The 25,354-nt window shown below is 44.0% G+C and overlaps 1 protein-coding gene across 2 annotated transcripts in view; it reads left to right on the forward strand.

Annotated features, from left to right (window-relative positions):
- STK39 (serine/threonine kinase 39) overlaps nt 1–25,354 on the forward strand; it is a 365,110-nt gene that overhangs the window by 197,644 nt on the left and 142,112 nt on the right. For both annotated transcript variants that reach the window (XM_075529482.1, XM_075529481.1), the window contains 2 exons: nt 20,332–20,454; nt 20,560–20,589. In XM_075529482.1, coding sequence (XP_075385597.1) covers nt 20,332–20,454; nt 20,560–20,589 — 153 coding nt within the window. The remainder of the gene's footprint in view (nt 1–20,331; nt 20,455–20,559; nt 20,590–25,354) is intronic.

Below are 25,354 nucleotides of genomic sequence, written 5' to 3' on the forward strand. Positions count from 1 at the left end.
GTAAGAGAGCCCTGCTGGCATAGTGGCGTATGCATTGACTGCTAACCACAAGGCCCGCAGCTTGAACCCACAAGCCACTCCACAGGAGGCAGATGAGACTCCTCCCTCCCCTACAGAGCCACAGCCTGGGAAACCCACAGGGGCCATTCTGCTCTGTCCTGTTGGTTTGCTGGGAGTCAGCATTATGCTGAGCACACCCATAGTTTCTGAGGGTGAAATTCTCACGCCCGAGCCCATTGCTTTAAAAGCCAATACATGTAAAATAAATAAACAAACACCAATAAATGCAGAAAAGCCAGTAAAAAGAAACTGGTATTCTTTTGTTCTTGTTGTTAGGGTTATTTGTTTTTGTTGTTATTTTTCAGTGCCATGGCAAGATTTTGAAATTTTATGGTTTTTACTTTAAATTCTTGTACAGCAATTAGGTAATTCATCATTCTTTCATTCCCTCACCTCTTGGAAAAGTCACCATCTGTATACATTGTTTAGAAGTACGAAGTAGTTATTTCCACTTTTTAATGTACTACCATGTTATATTAGGCTGCTTTTTTCTAGAGAAACAAATCTGGTAATAAATAGATAAACAATAAATTAATATAATATATAAAAGAGCTTTATATAAAGAAGTACTTATAGATCAAGAAGATACCTTGGCCAGGTTCAACTCAAATTCATAAGACCCATGCTAGTTTTCAAGTCCTTTTTTAGACTCGCGTATGCTGGTGACACTGAATGACACTGAACCAGGAAGCAGGAGGCCAGTGGGTGCAGGGTCACATGGACCTAGAAGTCAGGGGAAGCATGGCAGGGTGCCGGCAGTTCTCAGGATCTGGTGGCCCACATTCGACCATCCCTGAAGGCAGCCACGCAGTCCCCGTGAAGTCCCAGCGAGGAGGAAGGTGAAGTGGCAGAGAATGAGAGAAGTCGTCTGTTTGCCTTGCTCTTATACATGAGGCTATGACAGCAGGGAGGTGTCTTGATTGGCTGTGACTTGATTGACAGGTTTGACTGCATCTTAGCTAAGTTTACATAATCTATAACTACTACACATACTGTTTGCATGATTTTGTAGTAAAGTTTTTTGACTTAACCTTCCGTCTTACAACCACAAAAATTTAAACCTGTTTCTGTTTGATCCTCATAACCTAAGATACAGAGACGAATAGGTAACATCTGCTTTTGTTGCTGTAAAGCAGTGGTTCTCAACCTTCCTAATACCACAAGTTTTTAATTCAGTTCCTCATGTTGTGGTGACCCCAAGCATAAAATTATTTTCGTCGCTACTTCATAACTGTAATTTTGCTGTTATGAATCATAATTGTAAATATCTGATATGCAGAATGTATTTTCATTGTTACAACTTGAACACAATTAAAGCCTAGTGATCAATCACAAAACAATATGTCATTATATATTGTGAAATATTTATTTCTAATTACAAATAAATGAAATTTTGTCTTGAAGCATGGTACAGCATAGGTAACAGTCTTCATGCCTGGTACTTGTATGTGGGTGTATCTGCATGTGGGCAGACCCGCCTGGAGATGGATAGAGGAGCGGTGTCTTGGTTCCTAAGACCATCAGAAATATGTGTTTTCCGATGGTCTTAGGTGACCCCTGTGAAAGGGTCATTCAACTCCCAAAGTGGTCGCGGCCCACAGGTTGAGAACCACTGCTGTAAAGGAAGAGGTACTTCATCTACCCCCCTATATGCATGTGGTAAGAACACTGTCCTTAGCAATAGAAAACCTTCTAGAAATCCGCTCGGTGTAGGCCTACCTAATATTCCTGAGTACATCTTGCAGCCATTTAACCAAGGTTGGTAAGCTCTGTTAAGGACATCATGCTTGGTCAGGTAGCGGGTCAGAGAAAGAGGGATGGATGGACAAAGTAGCTGCACCAGTGGACTGAAGGGTCGGAGCAGCTATGAGGATGACGCTGGACTGGCAACTGTCTGTCAGGTCGCTCTGCGGTGGAACCCACACAGCAGCACACAACAACAGCAGCATAGGCTGAGCAAGACCTGAGACACATCCTCAACGCAGTTAGAAGTCATTTTTTATGAAGGAACTCCTCCTTGGTTCTGTAATACCAAGGGGGGGGGGATGTTTGGATGGAGGTATTTATTTTGTAAATCCGATATCTTAGTGAAAGTCTAACATTCAGCTCTTTCCTGTACCTCATCCTGTGGAAGAGTTGCTGAGTCTGTGGGCTCTGTTAGGGATGCAGTTTCCAGTCCACAAAAGTCAATGCCGTTTTCAGTATCTTTCCACTTTTTCCCGTGGGTCATTATTCACTCAGCAGATTTAGTTCTAGTCAGAGGTTGTTCCAAGGTGGGGGCGTTGATTACAGGTAGAGATGGGATCCCATTCCTAACGGTGTCTGTTAAGAATTGAGGGTAAATTCTTGTAGTAAATGCAACCTTAGGTGGTTTGAAGGGGTAATCTGTTGTTGGGAAATGAATTGTGAAGGAAAATGCTCCACCCTGATAGGGACTGTCATTCGGCCCCACTATTGTAGCTTGCCAGTGGAACATATCATCTCCAATAGGACCTGCTGAACACTGTGCTGGGGGGGTCCCGTGCCAGATCTTCAGAGCCATCATGGGAGGTGGGTGGCGGTGGCCCCCTGGGCGGGGACGGGACGGGGAAGGGGCTAGGGAATGCAAGACTGGCCTCTGCGATAGTCTTAATATTCTTTGATCACAGTGGTCTCTGGCACTAACTATTTCAAAAGTACTTTGGTCCATCTGTTCTCTGTTGTGTGATCCCAATCCAGATGATCCTTTAGTGCCTGAGATTGCTCGGATCTACAAAACAGATAAGAAAATACAACAGAATAGCTCGGGGATGGACTCAAAAGTATGTGATGTAATTAAAGAAATTATTGGATAACCTCTATAAATAAAGATAGGGGAACTCTGAAAGAGAAAGTCCTTCTGATGTCCATTCGACTGCTTTCTATGAGCCCATGCCTCATCTTCCCCTGTGCATATGTTTACCGGATACAGCAGTGCTGCGTGTTGTACATACTTGGAACAACCAACTAGAAATACTGTACTACTGTACCAACATTGCCTCCTAGCAGAGAAGTGTGTGTGTGACAAGCCAGTTCTCCAGGCGTAACCTAGGTGTGAGACTGAAAGCTTTCTTTACTGATTTATATTTGGATAAGGGCAAGGTGAGGGCTGGTGGGTATGGGTATGCTTGGATGAGGAAAAGCAGCTCCACTAACCTGTAGAGGATGTTTTGAAGTGGAATCCTTTTAAGTATAAAACAGTTATGAAAAGCAAAGTGTGAAGACCATGAAGCTGTTTCTGTATTCATTTTGTTCTGAAGGATCTACCCATATCTTAGGGGAAAGTTAGGACCAGCCAAACTAAACTGTACCCACACATCCTATATGTTGCAGTCTAAGTTTAACTGGTCAACAGTAAATGGATTGGAGCTATTAGTTAAAAAAAAAGAATTGAGGGTAAGTCAGAACAGCTGCATGTGGTTTTTATTTGGCCTCACTTTGGTGCAAGACTTGGGCCCTGGTGGCGCTGTAGACATGGTATTGATCTGCTAACAGCTAGTTGGCAGTCCGTCATCCTTGGGAAAAAGATGAGGCTGCCTGCTCCCATAAAGATTTACAGCCCCGGACACCTTGTATACAGGTGCGATGAGGAAGAATTGTTTCCAGGGTGGTGGGTTTGGATTTTCAGTTGGTGAGTGCAAGAAGAGGCTCAAAGACTTCTCCATGATTTAAAAGCCGCATTTGCAGCAATCGAAGGTGACTGTGATGAAGGATTTTGTTGTGAGCAGGAGTTGGTTCGGTCATTTCAAAGTGAGGACATATTTACAAACAGTAAAGGGACAAGGAGGAGTTGCCCTTCAATCAGGTGTTTTTAATCTGAAGACTGCCTGGGTATTACTCATAAATGATGTTTAATCAGTAACTGACCCCCAGTCTCTGTTAAGTGTCTATCTGTACAGGCTAGGGCTCCCATTCTTATGGCTCATAGCATCGTACGTCTTGCCTGTCTTATTGCTCTTTTCTGTTCAGCTTCTTTTTTTATATTTCAATGGGAGGTCCTAATATATCTCCTTGACAACGACCAGTGGAGGCTATACTATTAGTTTTACTATTCTCCCAACTAATTTGCCTCTCATTTCTCAATGCCAGTGCTGAAGCTGCTGAATTCGGTGGATGCCTCAGCCAGAGCGCCATAGGAGACGCAAACCAGGAACTGTATATGCATGTAAGAGATTCCTTGAAAGGCAGTGGCTCCCAGTAATGGTGGAGGCTGGCTAGGCAGGCATCCAGAAGGGCAGGCGGGGATGCCCTGTGAGGCTGTAGCTGCTCTCCGTCAGTGGGATTTCTTTTGGGGAGACACCTCTTAAAAGTTCTGCTCTTAAAATTCTTTTTTTAAAATCATTTAATTCGGGGCTCATACAACTCTTATCACAATCCATACATACATCAATTGTGTAAAGCACATTTGTACATTTGTTGCCCTCATTATCCTTAAAACACTTGCTCTCCACTTAAGCCCCTGGCATCCTCATTTTTCCCTCTCCCTCCCCGCTCCTCCATCCCTCATGAACACTTGATAATTTATAAATTATTATTTTGTTATATCTTACACTGTCCAACATCTCCCTTCACCCCAGGGAGGAGGTTATATGTAGACCTTGTAATTGGGTCCCCCTTTCTACCCAACCCTTCCTCCACCCTCTCAGTATCGCCACTCTCCCCACTAGTCCTGAAGGGATCATCTGTCCTGGATTCCCTGTGTTTCCAATTACTATCTGTACCAGTGAAATCCTCTGGTCAAGCCAGATTTGTAAGGTAGAATTTGGATCATGATAGTTGTTGGGGAGGAAGTATTAAAATTCTTACCGGTTGTTGAATCAGCCATGCTCATCTTGTGTGAGAGAATCAACTTTCTTAAAGCCAATTCATTATGAATTTTGTAGTCACAGCTACAAAATACCCTGAGAGCAACACTTGAGAGTATAGGTTCTCAAATGTATTTTGCCTACTGCCCCCTTTACAGAAAAACAAAACATTAAAAACAAAATTTAGCACCCTTCTGGCAATGAAAAACTTTTGTGCTATAGCCCAGAGGTATCCAGGATAAAGTTTGGTATCTGCTTTTGCAGCTCCTCCTGGCATGTTCTCTACTTAGGGAAACACTAACCTAGAGTATACTTGCTTGAAGAACTGACGAGGAACCATGGTTGCACAGTGGCTTACTCATTGGGCTGCTAACCACAGGGTCAGCAGTTCAAACCATCTGTCATTGGCTTTCTGTTCTCAAAGATTTGCGGCTTCAGAAACCCAAAGAGGCAATTTCTACTCTGTTCTATAGGGTCACTATAACTTGGAATTGACTCAAATGTAGTGAGGTTTTTTATTTTAAATTCTGCCTCCTAGCTAAGGAGCCCTGGTATGCCATAGTGGTTATGTACCTCAAGGCCGGCAGGTTGAAACCATGCGCCACGCCATAACGAGGTACAGCTTATCCTACAGGGTCGCCATGAGTTGGAATCAACTGGATGGCAGTGAATTTGTTTTTGGGTTTAGCCAAATTGGCACCTAAAACTGACGATCACATTCTTTCTCTGCTACCCGTTAGGATCCTTCGGGCTCTAGAGATCTGTTTTACAGCCTGCCTGGAGCTCTGAGCAGCTGGCTGTAGCCGGGCACTTCAGAAAGTTTGTGGAAACATGGAATTAAAAGATAAAGGGGGTTTTCCCGTGCACGTTTTGAACCCTCCACGTACGTGCTACTTCCTTGTTCTCACCCTCCTCGGCAGACTGACTCCTTGATGACTGCTGTGTCCAGAGTCCCTTCTCCGGAGCTCCCATGCTGAGGATGAGGATTTAGTCTCTCTCCTCTCCGCTGCCTTGGGTTTTACATGAAGCATGCTTTCTCATTTGTTTTATTTGTCTTACAAGGACAGAAAGTCCCCATTGTTTTCTTTATTAGCTAAAGTTACAGATCAGCTTGGCACCCATTCCAGCAGGAGCTTTAGTTCTCAGCAACCATCGCTGCAAAATTGGATGCTGCTTTCTTGGCTCCTAGCTGTTGTCATTGTTCTTTGTCACCCTAACTTGGGGAAGTGCCATATTGGAGGTTTGATAGGACTAAAGCAGAATAAGAAATCTAATTGCTTCTCTGTGTTTTGCGCTGCTGCTTCAGAATAGCTCCCTTCTAACTTCCAGAGCATTCTCTTTCAAGGTATTGCCCTTTCATGCTGGCGTCCTGAGTTACAAAATCCCATTATCATTATCTGAAGAGCAACATTTATCAAATTTGATCCTTTTCCCATTAGAAAATGTTAAAGCATTCTAAGTAAGTTGCTATGAGCGTCTTTCATGAAACTAACCCAGCATTTCCAGTTGTTTTTACTGAATTCTTCAAGTCTTTGTTTCTCTCCTTTCTTCTAATTGCCTACAGAACATTTTCATACCCTCATTCCATTATATTCTCCTTTTATGTGGTAGCACGAGAGAGTGCCAACTTTTAGCACAAGTAGATAAGCATATAAGCCAAGACGTCAAACAAGAAAAAGAAAAACGTAAATAGGAAGCATTGGCCGAAAGGCCCCAGATTTTGCTATAGTCACTTATCTATGGCCAATAGAAATAGTGTTTTTCCTCCCTATCACAGTACTTTAATGTGTAATAACAAGACCAGATGGAAATAATTTGCAAGCATAGATGAAAATCTGATGTTCCCAGGCCTCAAATGTTGACAGTTGGAAAACATTGACCAAGAAGTATGTATGGCACAGTCCGCCACCAGGCATGGGTAAAGGGTACCACAGAAAATTTAATTTTCAAAGAATGATTAACTGGACAAAAAATGGAAATTAAATTCAACAGACCATTTCATCACTCTCCTTATCATTCTGATCCACTATTACTATATAACACACTGCCTTAGGTTCAGTGACTTAAACCAACAAAAACCATGAAGTCACAGTTTCCGATGTGCCCCTGACTGGCGCAGATGTTCACACTCTTGACTGCTAACCAAAAGGTTTTGCGGCTCCAGTCCATCCAGACATGCCTTGGTAAAAAGAGTGAGCAATATACTGCCTGCTGAGAAGCCACCAGTGAGAACCCAGTGGGGAGCACAGCTCTACTCTTGTCAAACATGGGGTCACCACGAGTCAGGATCAACCCAAGGCCACTGGTCCATGTTTCCATGGGATTCGAGAAAGACTTGGCTGGCCAGTTTCTGGTTGCATGCAGACGTGGCAGTCAGCTACTGGCCAGAGAATTGGCATAAGGAGGCTGAGGGACACGAGCTTGGTAAGAGTTTTTACTGCTTTCAGGTGGCCTCAGGGCTGCTGCTTGCTCCTGGCAGCATGGAGGCTTCAGAGCAGCTGACTCCTTCCATGGAATAAGGAGGTGTCAACTGCAATTGTCCCAGTGTGCAGGGCAACAATGGGGTCATCTTTCTGGCTAACCTCAGAAGCCACTTCGGCTTCCTTCTGTTGGTTACAGGTGGCACAAATTCACGCAGATTCAAGGACCCCCATCTTGGAAGAGAGGAAGCAGAAGATTCTGGAAGAACATATCAGACAGGAGGTGTAGTTAGGACCCTCTTCAGAGAAGAACAGTCCCCCACAGCTAACCTTTGGTGGCAGCGTTTCACATTTCTCCCATGTGAAAAATACACTCTCTCACTTTAAAAACACTCTGATGGTGTCTTACCCCACTCTGGCAGCAGACTCTGGCTCAGAGGCAATAGTCTGTGATCTAGCTCACTTCTGAGAGCAGAGCAGTATTTCATGCGCAGGCATGGAGCACCATGCTCCTCAGCCTGAAGACCTGTGCACTGAACAGACAGATTACCTGCCCCACCCGCACCTCCGAACACTAGAACTAGGTAAACACATCTTAAAGCCCACCCAAAAAGGAGACCCAAACTGGGAGGCATAGGGGTGCCATGACAGGTTTGAAATCCCAGCAGATTCTTGCCTGCTCCTTAATGGGTCTCAGTCCTCATCTGGTGCTCTGTGCTTCTTGTTTCCGCTCTGTAATCTCTTGGTCCTGCTGTACGAGTCCTCTTTCATTCTGCCCCACAAGGCAGAGCCCGTGTGTCGGCAAGTAGCCTTCTCAGACTGCATCCTGTCTGTAAAACTTAGAGGATGGCCTCTTCAGTGTAGATCCTATCCTCTCTGTTTCTTTTGGTCTAATCTAGTGGTTCTCAACCTGTGGGCTGTGACCCATTTGGGGGTTGAATGACCCTTTCACAGGGGTCGCCCAATTTGTAACAGTGGCAAAATTATAGTTAAGAAGTAGCAATGAAAATAATTTTATGATTGGGGTCACCACAACCTGAGGAAGTGTATTAAAGGGTCGCAGGTTTTGGAAGGTTGAGAACAACTGCTCTAATCTAATCTGATAATAACTTTTCCGTATAAATCTCTAAAAGGTCTGTGAGTTTTCTGAGAATTTTATTGAGTGTATTCCTCTGTTAGGCTGGACTCTGGTGCTCCCTTGGACTTTACGTAGGAGGCTGTGGGACACTGCCCTACAAATTCTTTTTGTTGACTGCCTTGAGGGTCCTGACTACTGGCACCTTCATTGTCCATGGGACAAAATGCCAAGCCATCCTGCACCATCCTCCTTGTCAGTTTTGATTGGACTGCTCTGATGCCCATGGTTTTCATTGGCTCTTATTTATAATGGGATCCACCAGACAGTTCTTGTTAATCTAGAGTCTCCACTGAAACTTGTTCAGCATCATAGCCTTCACACATAGCCTTCACTGACAAATGGGCGGTGGCTGTGCGTGAGGCGCCCTGACTGGGAGTCAAACCTGGATCTACGGACGGCAAGACCACCGCCATTGCTCTCCTCAAACGCCGTGTTATTTCACAGAGAGGAACTTCAAGGCATGACTTTTAAAAACTGAAGAGGCTAGAAGTCTCTCTGAAAGAATCAATAAGGAACCACCTGAGATCTTTCTGAAATCATAACAAAGGCCCTTACAGCCGAACTCTGGAGTTGATCTTTGTTCTGAAGCCATTTCTTGGTTTGAGAATCATTTGATATCTGGAAAGGCTGAGAACCGGTTTTTATATTGAACAAATGGTTCTTTATCCTGTCTCTGCTAACCTTTGATCACAGCCTATTCACAGAACCCAGGTGCCACGTTACGTGCTCTGCCTGGAGATCTCCATAGCTGGATGATTATGTGCATTTCTCTTTCCCTAGATGACAGTGTTGCCAAGCTCTATTGTCCCTACGTATAGTGTTCTCTTCTCCTTTAGCTCCAGGGAACTCGTCCCTCACTTTCTTTATAAATTCTCACTCACAGCCTTCTTAAAGCAGGAGCCATCTGCTGGGACTGTTTCTGTGTGTCTGGAATTCAGGAAGGGTGTGTCCTGACTCGGGGTCTCTCATGCACAGGCTGTCAGACTGGAGCTGAGAGGCTCTGGTTGTCGGTGCCCTGTGCCGCCACGGATACACACCTGCCTGCCATAGGCATCCGTGACGGTTCTAGCTACAAGTCACTCTGATTTGGGATGGTTTGCTGTGTGTCAGCACGAAAATGATGATGAACGCTGCTTTCTTTCTTGCCATTGTCACCCAGAACCCCAGTGTATCCTCTCCTCTGCTTCCAGAAACCTAAATATGCCACCCTCCCCACACATACTGCTATGGCAACTGGAAAGCTTTCTGCCTTCCCATGGTCTGAATTCCAAATATGTTGACCTTGGTGTCCACCAGGGGGTGTAAACACACAGGTCACGTTTATCTTATAGACAATGTTTCAGGAGGCTGCTCGGAGGAGTGAATTTTTTTGTTTTGCTTGAGATACTAACATTGGGAAAAAAATCAGGTGCACTCACATAAAATTCCTTAATTTTCACTCACCTTGAAAAATCAGTTCTGGCAGCCTGGGCCAGCATTCATGTGCCAGCCATCACCCAGTGCTAGTGCCCTCTGCACTGGGGACGGACACCTCCTTTCTAGATAATCACAGGTCTTCCTCACTTGGTCTGCTTTCCTCTTTCCATCTCCTGATTGGCTTCTTGGCTGTTTGGATTAATCACCCTTGCTGTACAAGTTTCTTCACATAGCTTCTCCAGCCTTCTTAGCCATTCCCTTAAACCCAGCACCCAGGGCCCAGTATTTAGTGATTCAGGCACCTGATAAGTTTACAGACCCTGATCCTTTCTCACCTTCTCTCTGAGCAGATTGTCCTGTTCCCTTCACTGCCCACCAAGCTCTTTCTTATCCCTCAGCTCTCAGTTTCCCCTGCTGCCCCTTACCAGACAGTTCCCTTCTCTTCCACCATCTTATGGTGTTTTTGTGTATCTCTGTGATACTAGACACCTTGTAGCGAGATCAGATTAAGGGTTAGATCCACCTTTTAGGATTGTGAACTACTGTACGGAATGGGCTCTTTTATTCTTTTATGGCCTATAAATGGCCACAAAGAGATTCAGAAATACCTGTTGATTGAATGAATAAATAAATACATGACTTTTTAAGATGGCTAAGGCAAGGTTTGTGCCCTGAAGGAGTTTGCCTTTTGGGATATCATAGTTAAGTGCTATACAGAGTAGAACGAGATAAGATACACAGCTGTAGGGCTCCTTTCCCAAACCAGTAGCTGTTAGGATATGGATTAGCAGTCTGTTCAGTAGCAGGCACAACATCTTGTTGGAGCGGACCTGTCCTGGCATGACGGTAGCTGACGAGGTAAATACTGTAAATATAATGTTTGATAGATTTGGGTTGTGAAAGAAATGATTAAGTAGACAGGTTGTCCCTGACTTAGAACAGAGTTTAGTTCCTACAATGTGATTTTAGGTTAGTCCTGAGGTCAGTCAAATACCTCTTCTTTCAGTGTTCATAATTACTGCCTTTCATATGAATAGCTTTATAAGTGCATTCTCTATTTGTCTTTGGAGCTGGAAACAAAACATATAATGTAAACGTACAGTTCAGCACTGATGCTTCTTGCTTCTAAAGTTATAAACGTTATGTACACGACCCCCCCCCCCAACTCCCAATAAAGGAAATGGCAAGGGGGCTATGTTGTATAAGTTGGGGACTGTGTCAAGTTGTATCAAGAATAATAAATAACATTTGTCTTATTTTCCATGTTCATTATGAGCCAGGCATAGTGCCAGAGATGTGAACTAAGATAGAAGCATCAGAATAATGACAGTGGTGGAGGATTAGGTGGTGGCAGTGACATACTCAGTTTTGAGAAATTGTTAAAACATCATCCATATTCAACAGAGCACTTGGTTGATCCCAGCATGAGTGGGCAAAGAACTCAAGACTGGGAGGTGAATGAGGTAAGGGGGTCACGGGATACGATAATCTAGTAGTGAGTACTGAGTGAAGAGCAGCATGTTGATGGTAAAGACAGAAGACAAGGAACAGAGAAGGCCAAGAAGCACATCTGTGGAGAGAGCCTGAAGAACACCATTCAGCTGTGTCTGAAAGAGAGAGCGTTAGGGAGCCAGAGAAGAACATTTGGATACACAATTAGGAAGTCACTAAATCTGAGAGAGAGAGAGAGAGGAGAGAGCGAGCGAGCGCAAGAGTGCGCAGTTTGGGTAGCCTGGTGGGGAAAGATACTACCATTTTGTTTTGGGAACAAAGGGTGAAGGTGGAGTGAGGAAGTGACCACAATCACAGACGATTTTTAGAAAAACACTGATCTTTGTTCAAAGGAAGAGTGATGAGATGATTGCTCAGGAAGCAGCAAAGTCAAAATCCCCCCTTTGTTGGCAAAAGAAGCCTGCTTATAGATGGACATAGAAGGTCTGGCTGTCAAAGTCCTGCAGAAATGAATAATAGAGTCAATAAAGGAACAGCACTGCAGGAGGTGTTGGCCTTATAAAAGAAGAAGAACCCCTTCTCAGTGCACAAAGGAGTAAGGATAGGAGGACCGGACTGTGGAGGTGTTTATTAGGTAGAGAGGGAGACAGCACGTAAACTGAATGGACTTGGTCTTCTCAGAGGAGTAGGTGATGTTATTTTAAATGATTGTATCTGGGTGAGATTTGGACACAACCAGTAGTAGTAGGTGCAGGTTAGGAATGGAGAGCGGGGTTCAGCTCCTTGATCTCCCATCGTTGCATTACAACTCTCCAGCCCCGGAAGCAGGGACAGGCAAGGTCTAGCTTAACTCCTTTGTGCCTACATTTTTCTTTCTGGCAAATTGGTCGGTAAAGTGGTTCTCAACTCGTAAGGGCCACTGTGAAGATTAAAGTAGTTGAAAGTCCTCATAGCTTGGACTATGGGCTGGAGGCAAGGGGATGATAACCTAGAAATGACGTACAGTGCTCTGAACCCTAGGTGAGTATGTAAATCACCTGGGGGTCTTGTTAACTTGAAGAGTTGGCCTCTCTAGCTCTGGGATGGGCTGAGTCTAAGACTGCATTACTAACAAGCGCCCAGGTGGCACTGTTGCAGCTGGCTCCTGGACCAGACTTGGAGTGGCGGTGTTGTAGCAGCACTGGGTGAGGTGACCAGAGTGAGCCTGAGAATCTATCTGGAAGGGCACTGGGCTTCATAGTTCAGCAACTTCTGGCATTGTTGGCCAGCCATTCAGGAATGAGGAAGGGAGGTTTCTGCTCATCTACAGATTTCCTCCCGCTGTGGATGGGCTAGGAGGGCGCACCTACCCCGGTGACATTGCTCTCTGAGAAACTAGTTGTTCCACGCCTCTCTCCCAGCTAGTTGCTGGTGGCTCCCGACAGTCCCTGGTGCCCCTCGGCTTGCAGCTGTGTCTGCCTCCATCATCACAAGGCTGTTCTCCCGCAGGCTCCCAGTGTGTCTCCCTCCCTTTTATGTGCTGCCACTCAGAAACAAGCAAACTTGCATTTTCATCGAGTCCATTCTGACTCATGGCAACCCTGGGATTCCTAGGGCAGGGTGGAACGGCCCCTGTGGGTTCCTGAGACTGAATCTTTATGGGGATAGGCTGCCTCATCTTTCTCCCCTAGAGCGGCTGGTGGGTTCGAATGACTGATCTTGCAGTTAACAGCCCTGCTCAGAACTCACTACACCTCCAGGGCTCCTTGTGGCACCCTTCAGATGGATTTATCTCCGAACAGTTATGTTCACAGATCCCAGGGGTGAGGACACCAGCATCTCTTTTGAGGGGACACACTCCAGTCTCTAACAGAGAGAAGCCACTGATTGAAAGGAAGTCAAGGTCTGTGGGTCAGAGCGGGCAGCATGATCAGACTGTTGGGATGGGACTGAGGTGCTAACAAGGAGGTTGTCTGGGGGAAGCATCGGGGTATGAGATACAGAAATAGTGAACCATTTATTGCTAAAACCCTACTGAGTCTAATTTTGTTAATTTTTGGTTGATTCAGATCTCTTTTTTTTGGCAGTGCCTCAAGGGATCTTATAAATAGCAATTACTTAGAAACTTTTTTTATACTTCTAGTCAGTAAAATGTTTGCTAACAGATGTTCTATTGTAAGTTGCTTTCTGTTGTGTCCAGTGAATCCTTGGTAAGTAGACATGAGTTGGGGTGAGTAGAGGCGGGGGTGAGTGAGGGGTGGACCATTCAAAGCATCTTGGTGGGTCTGTGGATTATGAATTAGGCTGCTGACTGTGAAGTAGATTTTAGACCCATCAACCTCTTTGAAGGAGGAAAATGAACCTGTCTACTCCCATGAAAGATTTAGTCACATTGTGACCATCCTATAGGATAGGAACAGTTTCACCCTGCCCCTATAGGGTCACTGTGAATTGGTACCAGCTCAGTGGGAATGGGCTTTCTTTTGTGGTAACTCAGGCTTAGGCTGTATCCGCCCAGGCAGTGTGGTCAGCAAATGGAGAAGACAAAGAACGAGGCGATTCCAACCAGGTGGGGCAATCACTGCAAGGAGGGTGTGGCATCCTCAGTTCAGGGAGAAATTGATGTGGCCACAGCAGTGGAAGAGGCTGGCAGCAGGGTTTAAACAGGAGGGGAGGGCATGCAGGATTAGACAGATTCTACTGAGCACTGGTCAGTGTTTCTTGGAGTCACACACAGCCTTTTTCCTGGACTTGGCTAGGACAGGCAATTCAATTTCTGACAAACTCAACATCTGACTAGGAAGTTCCTCTGATGGTTCTCCTTTGGTGTTGGTTGTCCTCAGGTGGGTCCCAACCCACGGCGACTTCCTGTGTGCAGAGGTGCACTGCTCCACAGGGCGCTCAAAGCTGTGACCTTCCGAAGCAGACAGCCAAGTCTCTCCTGTGCCTTCTGTGGGTGGGTTCAATCTGTCAGCCTTTCATTGAGTAGTCGGGTACATAACCATCTGTGCCTGCCAACCAGGGACTCCTTGCCTCCTTTTTATCCTTCTCCCCTGTTCGGGGCCAGTAGGTACTTTGAAGATGTACTTACTGCCATCACGACGATTCCAACTCAAAGCGACCCTATAGGACAGGGTATAACCGCCCCTGTGGGTTTCTGAGACTGTAACTTTTATGGGAATAGAAAGCTTTATCTTTCTCCCATGAAGTGACTGGTGGTTTTGAACTGACAACCTTGCGGTTTGCAGCCCAATGCAAAATCCATAACTATGTCACCAAGCCTCCTTACAGAGATGGTAAATTACAATATTAATAGGAAGCCCCTGTTCAAGAAGGATGCACTGGCAAGAATCAAATCACCCGCTGATTAGTTTCCTGGGGCAGCTGTAACAAATTACCACAGAATACTAGTGTTTTTTTCTGTAGCAGGAATTGGTTCTCATACAGTTCTGGGGGCTGGAAGCCGGAAATTAAGGTGCGAGTCAAGCCATGCTCCTTTTAAAGGCTTCAGGAGATGAAAACTTCTTTGCCTCTTCTTGTTTCTGGTGGTTGGTAACTCCCACATCTGTTTCCGTCTTCACATGACCATCTTCCCTTTGCGTGTGCCTGTCACTGTGTCTCTTCTCTGGTGTTTGTGAGGACACCAGTCATGTGGGAGATAGGTCTGGTCCACTCCACTCCACTCCACTGGGACTTCATGTTAACTCATTGCAGCCACAAAGATACTATTTCCAGATAAGGTCACCCTGACCAGCAGCGGGTTTTCAGAGAGGAGTCGTGGTGGTGCTGCGGGTTAGGTGCTGGGCTGCTGACGACATCATGATGAGAAAGATGAGGCTGTCCACTCAGGAACTCCACATCGAGTTACTATGAATTGGAATGGACTCCTGGCAGTGGGGTTGGTTTGGGTTTTGGGAGAATCCTTGGTGGCTTAGTAGTTAAAGTGCTTGGCTGTTAGACAAAAGGTTACCAGTTCAAACTCACCAGCCACTCCTTGTGAGAAAGGTGTAATAAAGATACTAGCTCTGGAAACCCTGGGGAGCAGATCTACTCTGCCCTATCAGGTCACCATGAGTTAGAACTGACTCAGGGCAGCGGCTGGGTGGGGCTTAGGGTGTCAACATATTTTCTAGTGGGGGTAGGGAGGTGGCTTAGATCTCTAACTCCCTTCCTCATTGTTCCCCTCATGACTGTCATTTCCTTTCTCTGAGGCTGTCTCTCGACATCATAGCCCCTGGCCCCCAAGGTCACCCAAATCTGCCTGTGTGCCACGCACCATGGCTCTGACTATGGCTCTGTTTGGTTGTCTGACTTCTTTTCTGGTGGTCTCCAAATGCCTGTGAATCTCTTCAGTGGATTTTGATGAAGGTGCTCTCCAGAGGAAGGGAAGAAAATATTATTTTACTACTGAGCTGTATGGTATAAATGAAAAGGTGCCATTGGACATTAATGCTGCTCTTGTTACTGTGTGCAAACTTTCCCCAACCTCACTGTGGCCAATTGCACGTGTTACGAGACCTCTAGCTATCACTTTATTTGTCAGAGCTGGAAAAATATATCTTAACCCCCCGCAAAGATAATAGAGAATGAAATTTATTTCACTTCCTTTGCACTCTACTGCTAACTTAAAAGTTTTTGGTTCGAACCCACACAAGACTGGGGAAAATAAGCCTGGTGACCGCTCCTTTAAGATCATAGCCTAGAGAACTCTGTAAGGCTCAGCTCTGCCTTGTACGGTACCACGAGGCAGGGTCAATGCCATGCAGGGGGTGTGGTTTTTAATTCTTCTGTTCCCTTATGTAGCATTACCAACATGGCATATCATTTAGAGAAAGAACTATGCTAAAAGTAGTGCAGTCAGAGTTTAAGGGTGAATACCCCCATTTTCATCATTGCAGGGGAATGGGGGAGGTAATAAAAAACTATACGTACATTCCATGTGTATACATGTGCACACACATACAAAGGGGTCTCCAAATAAACCCAGAACATTTTTTTTAAAGCTACGTGTTCACATTTTTTACAGAACAACCTTATTACCTTAAAACTACCCACCATTACATTGAATACATTTGTCAAATCTGCAATTCCATTCTTGGAAGCATTTTTTCAAACTCATCTGTTTGGATGGCTGACAACACCACCCTCGTTTTTTTCTTAACCTCTTGTACATTATCAAATCACTGTCCTTCCATGTCCCTCTGCATTCACAGAAACAAAGAGAAGACACAGGGAGCAAGGTCTGGTGCGTGGGGCAAGAGAGGCCTGCTGTTTTTTCCCAAAAACTGGTGCACCTGTGAGCAGGTACATTTTTGTGGTCGCAAAACCAGTCCCCTGCCTGCCACAAATCAGGCCTTTTTTGTCACCCTCTGTTACGCAGTCTTTTCAGAACCTTCAAAAAGAAAGCCCGATTAACAGTCTGACCTGAAACTTAGCCCAAATGCACTACAAGTCCACATTTTCATCCGTTAGGGAAGTTGATGGACATCCAGAACGAAGTTTGTCATCAATAGACATTTCACCTTTTTTGAAATGAGAAAACCACTCGTACACCTGAATTTGTCTTATAGCCCTGGTCTTCACAACAGTTTCTGTGGCATTTTCCTCAAGCAGGAAACAAACTTTCACAGCCTAACACTTTTAAATCAGCCATCACAAAAAAACAAGGTTCCAGCGAAACTGCTTTTATGAAAAAATTCACTGTGACCAGAGAGAACTTCCCAAGTGATGTCACTGGGTGCACTAACTCAGATCGAGTTGTTAGAGGCTCACCTAGTGGGGAAATTCGTAGTATGAAAGCGCTGCCCGCCCAGTGCAATTCCTATTTTTGTGTGTGTGTATGTGTGGTGTTACCCCTCAGATGTACAAGGTAGCTCCAGAAAGTTGGCAGAAATATGGAATTAATAGATAATGGGACTTTTCCCCCATAAACTTTTAGAAACTTCCTTGTATAGATAACTCTGTGTTATGTGTATGTTTATATGTATGTATATATATATGGAGAGAGAGAAAGGAAGAAAAACAGAGGAAGCTTTCTACTCCAATAAAGAGTTACAACCTTGGAAAATTACAGAGGCTGTTCTACCTTTCCTGAAGGGTCTCTGACTCAACGACAGGTACACACACACACACACACACACACACACACACACACACACAGCTTTCTTCTACATAAAGAGTTACAGTCTCTGAAACCCACCACAGGGGCAGTTCTACACACACACACACACACACACACACGCACCACACCACACCACACCACCATACCCTACCCCACTCTTTCTTCTATGTATAGAGTTACAGTCTCTGAAACCCACTACAGGGGCAGTTTTGTCCTGTCCTGTAGAGTGACTATGAGTTGGAATTGACTTGATGGCAGTGTATGAAATGTAAGTTTCTGTTTTGAAAATCTTCAGTTACCAAATAAGAAGACTAGCCACTGATTATGTGAAACCTAGTTCTTCAGGTTCTAAAAGTTTAAGTTGTTTCCGGCCACCCCAACAGGGATAGCAATGTGATTTCTGGTGTCTTCCTAAGAGGTCAGTGCCACACAGTGACACCATGAAGCCTGGGTTTCAAATTTCAAGGCTTCCTCCCCACCACACCCCCAATCCTCACACCCCCCCAGAAGTACACTGAGAAGACACACTCAAAGACAGACTTTCATTCTTTTACTTGCAACCCTTATACCCATATCTTAGCCTACTTAGATTTTTTTTCCAGCATCCTTTGTCTTAATTTATTTAACGTTTATCCACATTGCTTACAGGTCCATGCACCATTTTTTTTCATGTCAGAGGCTACGATTCAGGACATTTTGTTTTATCTTTCTCAAGCCTGCAAATAAAATGAAGAGGGAGACAGTGGGATTCTAAACCAAAATAGAAATGAATGAAGATAGACATTTTATTGTCTGTAGTTGGATCCCGTTTGTGGAAACAAAATTGACAGATCTTGTAAACATACAACGAGAGAGGGTGGAAAAGGGCATAAACTAAATTTTCGGGTGAGAGCAGAACTAACCCTGACTATTTTTCAAAGGAGGAGGATTTCTTTTGTATCGTCCCTGGGGTGAAACAAAAAAATATGGGTTCCATCAACCTTATTTGGTTTCTACAATTTCAGTAAAGTTGTTAGAGTTTTATTGTACTTCTGATATATCATTTAGCCCTTCTCACTTCTTAATGGGATGTTTTATAAACATTGTATTGTGGCTTTCAGTAACTTCCTTTACTTGGAGTCATTACCAGTCGCTCTTTGGGGCTTCTTGCTCTGAGTAGCGTTGCTCAGGAAATAATGGATTCTGTTGCGCCTGTCAACATAAACATATTTTCTCTTCTTTTAGACATTTCTCTGTAGTTTCAAAATGAGCTGTGTATTCTGAGAGTTCTGAAGTCCATTCAGCATTCTCTGTGCCCTATTTTGCCAGCAACTGTAATCATTAAAATCACTATCATTAGAATCGGTCTTTACAGTGATACAAAATGCAAGTGGGGAAAATGATGGCAGATGCAGAGGTGTTTTATGAAGTACCAGTCTTTCAAAGGTGACTGAGTTAAGAATATTCTTAGGAATGAAGAGCAATTTTCTTTTAGAGAAGAAAATGCACGTAACTAACTCTTGCGATGATGATATATAAACTTTCTCCTTGTGAAAAAAGCAAAAGTCATCCGTTGGAAGCGTTCTTAAGCTCCAATCTACTAGACAGAAAGGTCAGGCTTGGTTTGACAGGTTCCACATGGTGACACATGCCTCCAAATTAAACCCTAAGCTTGCAGTTGCTTATGATTTCACATGGAAATGAAAGGTAAACATGCCTACTTGAAATTTAAATACTGGGGTATTTCCCTTGAGATGAATGAAGCTCCTTGTGATAGAACTAATTGTTTTTTACTGCAGCAAATTGGTTCAGCTCAGATCAAAGTCTTTTAAAATCTTCACAGGATCACATCCACCAGTTCCTTGCACAGTTACTCAGTGGTGGCACATTTGCATGGTGGTCCAGATGGCTTTGTTCTGGCCTTGGTTTTTTTACCCTCCTAGCTGTGTGTCCTTGGGTCTCCCTCTGGACCTTGATCTTGTCTGCAAAGCAAAATGACCTCCAAGATTCGTCTCTGCTCAGGGTTCCCCCACATCAGTGACCCATTGACCGTTATGGTCACATTCTGTTCATGTACAGTGTTGCTCTGCTTGATTACCACTCAGGATGGTTTAAAAAATGTTTTTTAAAGCAAAATTACTTTGGCTTGTTCTCAGTCAACCGGCGCTTTGAAAAGTTTGGCTTTTTTCAGCAACAGAGGCATTTGGAAAGCCTCCCCCCTGGATTACTTCTCTCCCCTAGTTCAAACATTTAGACCCATTGAGGAAGACTGATTATAATCTCAGTGCTGGCCTGGCTGCTGCTGATCAGCTCTGCTCCCAGCAGTCTGACCAGCCCCAGAAGTGCTCTTCCCACTCAGGTGTGTGCAGAATAGGCTGATGCTGTTTTGTTTTGCTCAAGTAGGTTGAGCAGAATCCTGGGAAAGCAAGCATGATGTCAGGTTCTGAGAAAGAGCAAGGTGGCAACACAAGGGTATTTGCTTTTCTTGACTTAGGTTGTAGATCGCTCACACCTCTAGACTAGTACGCTTTGTTCGCCTGCCTGGTTTCCCTGCCTTTGCTCAGCCCCCAATCTGTTGCTAGCATGTGTTTCCGTAGACAAACGTGGCTTTGTGTGTAGAAGTTAATGAAGTGTTAGCTGAAGCGAATGTGAAAGACCAGTTTACCCTTAATGGCTTAACGCATGTGGTGTTCTTCCAAAATATTTTGTTCTACATGTGGACAGTCCTGCATTTCAAGAACACAATATTTTTGGAAAGATGGTGCTTTGTGGGAGTCTGGAGTCTGTGTGGTCTCTTTTGGAGGAAGCCACTGCTAGTTGTCCCTGAATTCATAACCTCTTAGGTTATTTCTAGTGTGCGTGTGGTGTAACCCAAGTGGCAGTGCCAGAGAGTGTTGTTCGTGTCCGGCCAGCGAAGAACCGCCTGGGTCTGTTTCCATTCAGGTACGGAGAGTTCCGGGCTCCAGCGGTCACCTGCATAAAACCGAAGACGGTGACTGGGAGTGGAGTGACGACGAGATGGATGAAAAGAGTGAAGAAGGGAAAGCGGCTTTTTCTCAGGAAAAGGTGCAGCACATTGATTGATGATGATGATTTAGCTAGCCTGTGCCATGCAAATTTTCTCCTTAGCTGCTTTGTGCGTGTACTTACTGCGACATGATTCTCTTACAGTCACGAAGAGTAAAAGAAGAAAATCCAGAGGTGAGTGGTCGTTGCTCTTATTATTTCTCCCATTACCACCTCACGTCCACTTATGGAACCAGAGTCTGTTGCACTGTGCGAAAGAACATTCTTCTCACAGAGCAGACCGTTAGAGCAGCGGTTCTCAACCTGTGGGCTGCAACCCCTTTGGGGGTCAAACGACCCTTTCACAAGGGTCGCCCAATTCATAACAGCAGCAAAATTAAAGTTATGAAGTAGCAACAAAAATAATTTTATGCTGGGGGGGGGGTCACCACAACCTGCGGAACTGTATGAAAGGGTCGAGGCATTAGGAACGTTGAGAACCACTGCTCTAAAGGATTCTGTTGACTTCTGCAGTTCTGATTCTGTCTGCACTACATTGTTGATGTTAGGTGCCATCTAGTTGGTTCCGACTCCTAGTGACCCTGTGTACAACAGAACAAAATGCTGCCCAGTCCTGTGCAGTCACTGTATTGGAGATGGTATGATTCCGTTTTTCCAGAGCCTCGGCTTCCTTCATCTTTGGGGGATGGAGACAGTACAGTGCTTATCTCATGAAGCTGCCCTGAGGATGCATGAGATCACAGACACAGCTCTCTGTGTGAGTGCTGGCCACAGCCTGGGCACTCACTGTTAGCTCTGTAGTGTTACTGTCATATAGAAAACGTCAGATGTATGCCAGCCACATTTCTTCTAGATATTGAGTTTGCAGCACAATGGACAGTTAACATGGGTAAGAAACTCTGGGCTGCGTTTGTTGAGGCTCCTTTTTAAATCTCTTGGGTTACAGAGTAGTCACAGCATCCTCAGCAGCTCCTCTTTGGGAACTGGTCATCGTCTGATTCATTTTATTTCCTCCACTGGGTTCATTCTCGTAATGCCTACTGATGACCGTGTTTCAAAGGATTTGCTGATTTTTCTAGGAGAGATGTGAGCATATTTAAGTATTTTACAAACCTAGTAATTAACGTGTACCTTGGTAAGTTCTCATTAGGAAACTCAGAAAGCGTTGAATGACAAATTTTATCTTTCCCAACTTTCTTTAGTGAGCATGCATTTTTCTTTGATGAGATAGAGTAAATCTTGTCATTTGGCTTCCCATGGCGATGGCCAGCTGGGCTTTTCTGAGAGGACAGAATCAAAGCTACAGAGCCACTCCTGTCCTTTACTCTTTCTTCCCCTCTTTCCTGCCCTCTCCTCCCCCAAAATGCTAGGGATTTTTCATTCGGCCTGCCTCCTAATTATAACCCCCCCTTCAAATCCTCTTTCCTCATGAATTTGTCATATGATTTAATCTTTCTGCTTCATCAAATATAAGCTTTGGTCAAGGACATTGTTCACCTGATTTAGGAGCGAGGGTGAAGAGTCACACGGTGAGGTATGTTGGCTCTGAAGATGTTGAGCTGGAATTCTAGAATGACCTGTACTGGATATTTGCCCTCTGCCCTCTCTATGCCCCTTCCTGTTTTATCTAGAATGAAGTATCAAGTCAATAGTTGTTTGTTTTAAAAAAAAATATTTCTAGAGGAATCTTCAGTTCTTCTTAGAAACAGAGCAAAATAACCTAGCTCATGTAGCACCATTGATTCCAGACGATTTCTTTCTTAGTTCAATATAGGAAATGAAGGAGCCTGCATGGTATAGTGGATTAGCACATTGGTAACCACAGTGTGTTGCCATTTAAATCCTCCAGCCACTCCGCAGGAGACAGATGAGGCTGCCTTCCCATGAAGATTCAGTCTTCTCCTGTGTACCACACGGCCCCTATAAGTCAGAATTGACTTCTAGGAAATGCATCGGGTTGTAGGGAATCTTCACTGGGTAAATACTCACTGATTCCGACCTTACTGATAAAGAGTGATGGGTGGAGGTCTTCCCTCATAAGTGTTTGTTGAATGTAGTATTCCACTTCATCCACTAACCCATTCAGTTGAAAAAGGGACAGCATTGCATTATGTGTGAAGTTTCCCTGATAACTGATTTGGGTAACAGCAGTATGTTAATCTTAACAGGAAAGAGAGTCATATGTTAGAGTACTGTAGATCAATAGTCATCATCATTAACCTTCTTGAATGGGATTTGGAAGTCTTTGGCACTTCACTAAGCCTAGACTCTTGATTTCCCAGAAACATCTGCCTGTTCCCACAGTGATGCATATTAAGGAAGCATGTAGATAAGTATCTTATTTTGGGGAAAAGGGTGCACGTGTTTGAATGTAGACCAAACCAGGCCAAACTCACTGCCATTGAGTTGATGCCTACTCACAGCGACTCTATAGGGCAGCAGGGTAAAATTACCTCTGTGAATTTTGGAGACTGTAACTTCACAGGAATAGAAAGTCTCTTGTTCCCACCCCCACCCAAGACTCGCTGGTGGTCTCTTGCAGTTAGCAGCACCACTGCAACTGCGTAACCAGGACGGCCCTAGGGTTCCTTTTGAGTGTAGACATGCCCACCAATTTTGAGGGGTAACCAGCCCCACCTTCCCTTTCTCAGCTGCTCAGTGGAGTTTTCTGACACCTCTCCTATTGCCTGAGCTGGCAGTTCAGTACCATCAGTTGTGTGAGAAATGATAGCCTGGCTTCTGTGTTCTTCTAAATTGTAATCTAAAGCTGCTCCCTGATTTCCCAACCAGCCCAGACCTATTTTTGTAAGTGAACTGTAAAGTGTTTTATTTAGCTATTATAAAAGGAATTACAAAGATTAGTATGGAAATATTAATCAACATCAAAAGCCAAACCCATTGCCATTGAGTGGATTCTGTCTCAGCATTCCTTCATTTCTCAAAATGTGCCATGCTGATTTATATATAAATATGTGTGTAAAAGAAATCTAGCTGTCATGTGGAAAATAAAAAGAAAGATTATGAGAACTATAAAAAATGTTTGGTCTTGCCTTATGTCTTGGAAATCTTCTTGCATTGTTTTTAACTGCGGGTAGTATTGCATTGGATATTTGGAAGTGGTTTATCTAATCATTTCCCTCTTGTTGACCATTTAAACATCTGTTAAAGAAACAGCATTCCATTAACATTTTTGTGCATGCCTGCTTGGGGCACATATACAAGTAGAGTGCAGATACTTAACATTGTAACGGCTGATTTTGAATCTTTATAGATAATAACAAAAGCCGGCAGTCGTGTCTTAAATAGCTGGCAGTACCTTATTCCTTGAATAGTCTTTGAGAATGAAAATACTTATCTTCAAAGAAAATGACACATTTTAATGCCAGCAAGTTTACATCTTACTATGTTTTTCGATAAAGTGACTTACTTAAATTGTAGATTAGCTATTTACTTGACTATAAGCCACTTGAAGATGGATAGAATTTTACTCATGCTTTTTTTCCCTTTTCATCTCAGATATTCTGTACATGTTGATGACATGTGAATGTCTGAAAATAAATATTAAACAACTGAGTGACTAACCACCTAGTGCTTATGGATAGGTTAGAAGTGAAGGACAAAGAACCCCAAATGGTGGATAATTAGGGTGAAGTTCAGGAGGGTGGGGGGAGTAGCCTTAGTAGTTAGTACCGTGTTTAGCTATGGTAAGGTGATCTGATAAAGGAAGGGCATTTTAGGAATGCTTAATTGTCAAAGGACAGTTTACCAGCTTGTTGGTGAAGCATAAAGTAGAACTTTCAGGCATTAGATTCGTTGGAGGGGATTCAAAGGTTCAGTTTGGGATTTTTATCACATAGGATAGATGTGCCTGATTCTGAACCACATCTGTAGATCTTCCTAATGAATAAACCCAAAGGAATTTCCAGTGGATTCCGTAAGATTAAATAATTATGCCACCTTATCTGAAAATTTGTAGTTAGACATTTTGAAAAATTGGGCCTGTTTTTGTAACCTGTTTTTTTTAGAAATTACTTGCAAAGTATTAGTCAACTCACTAGTAAGTAATAGTTTGTAACATGTAGATGACTCATGTTTATTTCAGGTACTCTCTCCTTGAATAGTGGACACACATTGTCTTAGTTTCTTTATGCTTCTGTAATAGAAATGAGGGATTGGCTGTAACGAACAGACATCATTTGATCAGTTTTGGGTGTTAAAAGTCCAAATCGGGGTCCCGATCATGTTGATTCCTTCCTTTTGTGTATCCCCTAGTGTTACTTGTTTCCTTGGCTAATAGAAAGTCTTCACATAGCTTCACCTCCTGCCCACATGCACTTCTTTTATGCTGGATCTCTTTTTATAACTCAAAATTTCTTAAAGTTTAGAACCCATTCTACAAGAGGCTGATGAACCTAAGATTAGCAGGAAGCCCTCAGGCTTATGGTTGTAGAGGTGAATGTATCCAAGGTTGGCAGGTCACATGGCAGGCTGCTGAAGACTCCCAGGATCAGCAAGCCAAATGGCAGGTCATTAGGTCAAGTACAGAGAATCAGACAAGAGGTCAATGAACCAGATGCAGGATCCAGACCCAGCAAAGAAGCAAAACATGCTTTCCCAGCATCCACTTCTATTGAAAGCAGGCCACACCCTCAAGACAATTAATTCTATCATGGCTGTGACCTGAGTTAGGGTGTTGGACTTACCCTAATCTTTATCCCATTATGGAAGCTTTATCCCATTATGGAAGCAACTGATTGGTTATGATTACACTGTGTTAAGTCAGGTCCTGGGAGATTACTAGGTGTTAACTGCTAAGCCACTGAAAATCCTGGCCCAGCAAAATTGGCACACAGTCTTAACTATCACATGTGGTATTTTCAAGGAATGGGCTTCCTTAGGTAGTGCTTCCTACCTTACTAGCCTTCCTGGCTCACATGAG

This window comes from Tenrec ecaudatus, chromosome 13, assembly GCF_050624435.1.
Source record: "Tenrec ecaudatus isolate mTenEca1 chromosome 13, mTenEca1.hap1, whole genome shotgun sequence".
NCBI lineage: Eukaryota > Metazoa > Chordata > Mammalia > Afrosoricida > Tenrecidae > Tenrec > Tenrec ecaudatus.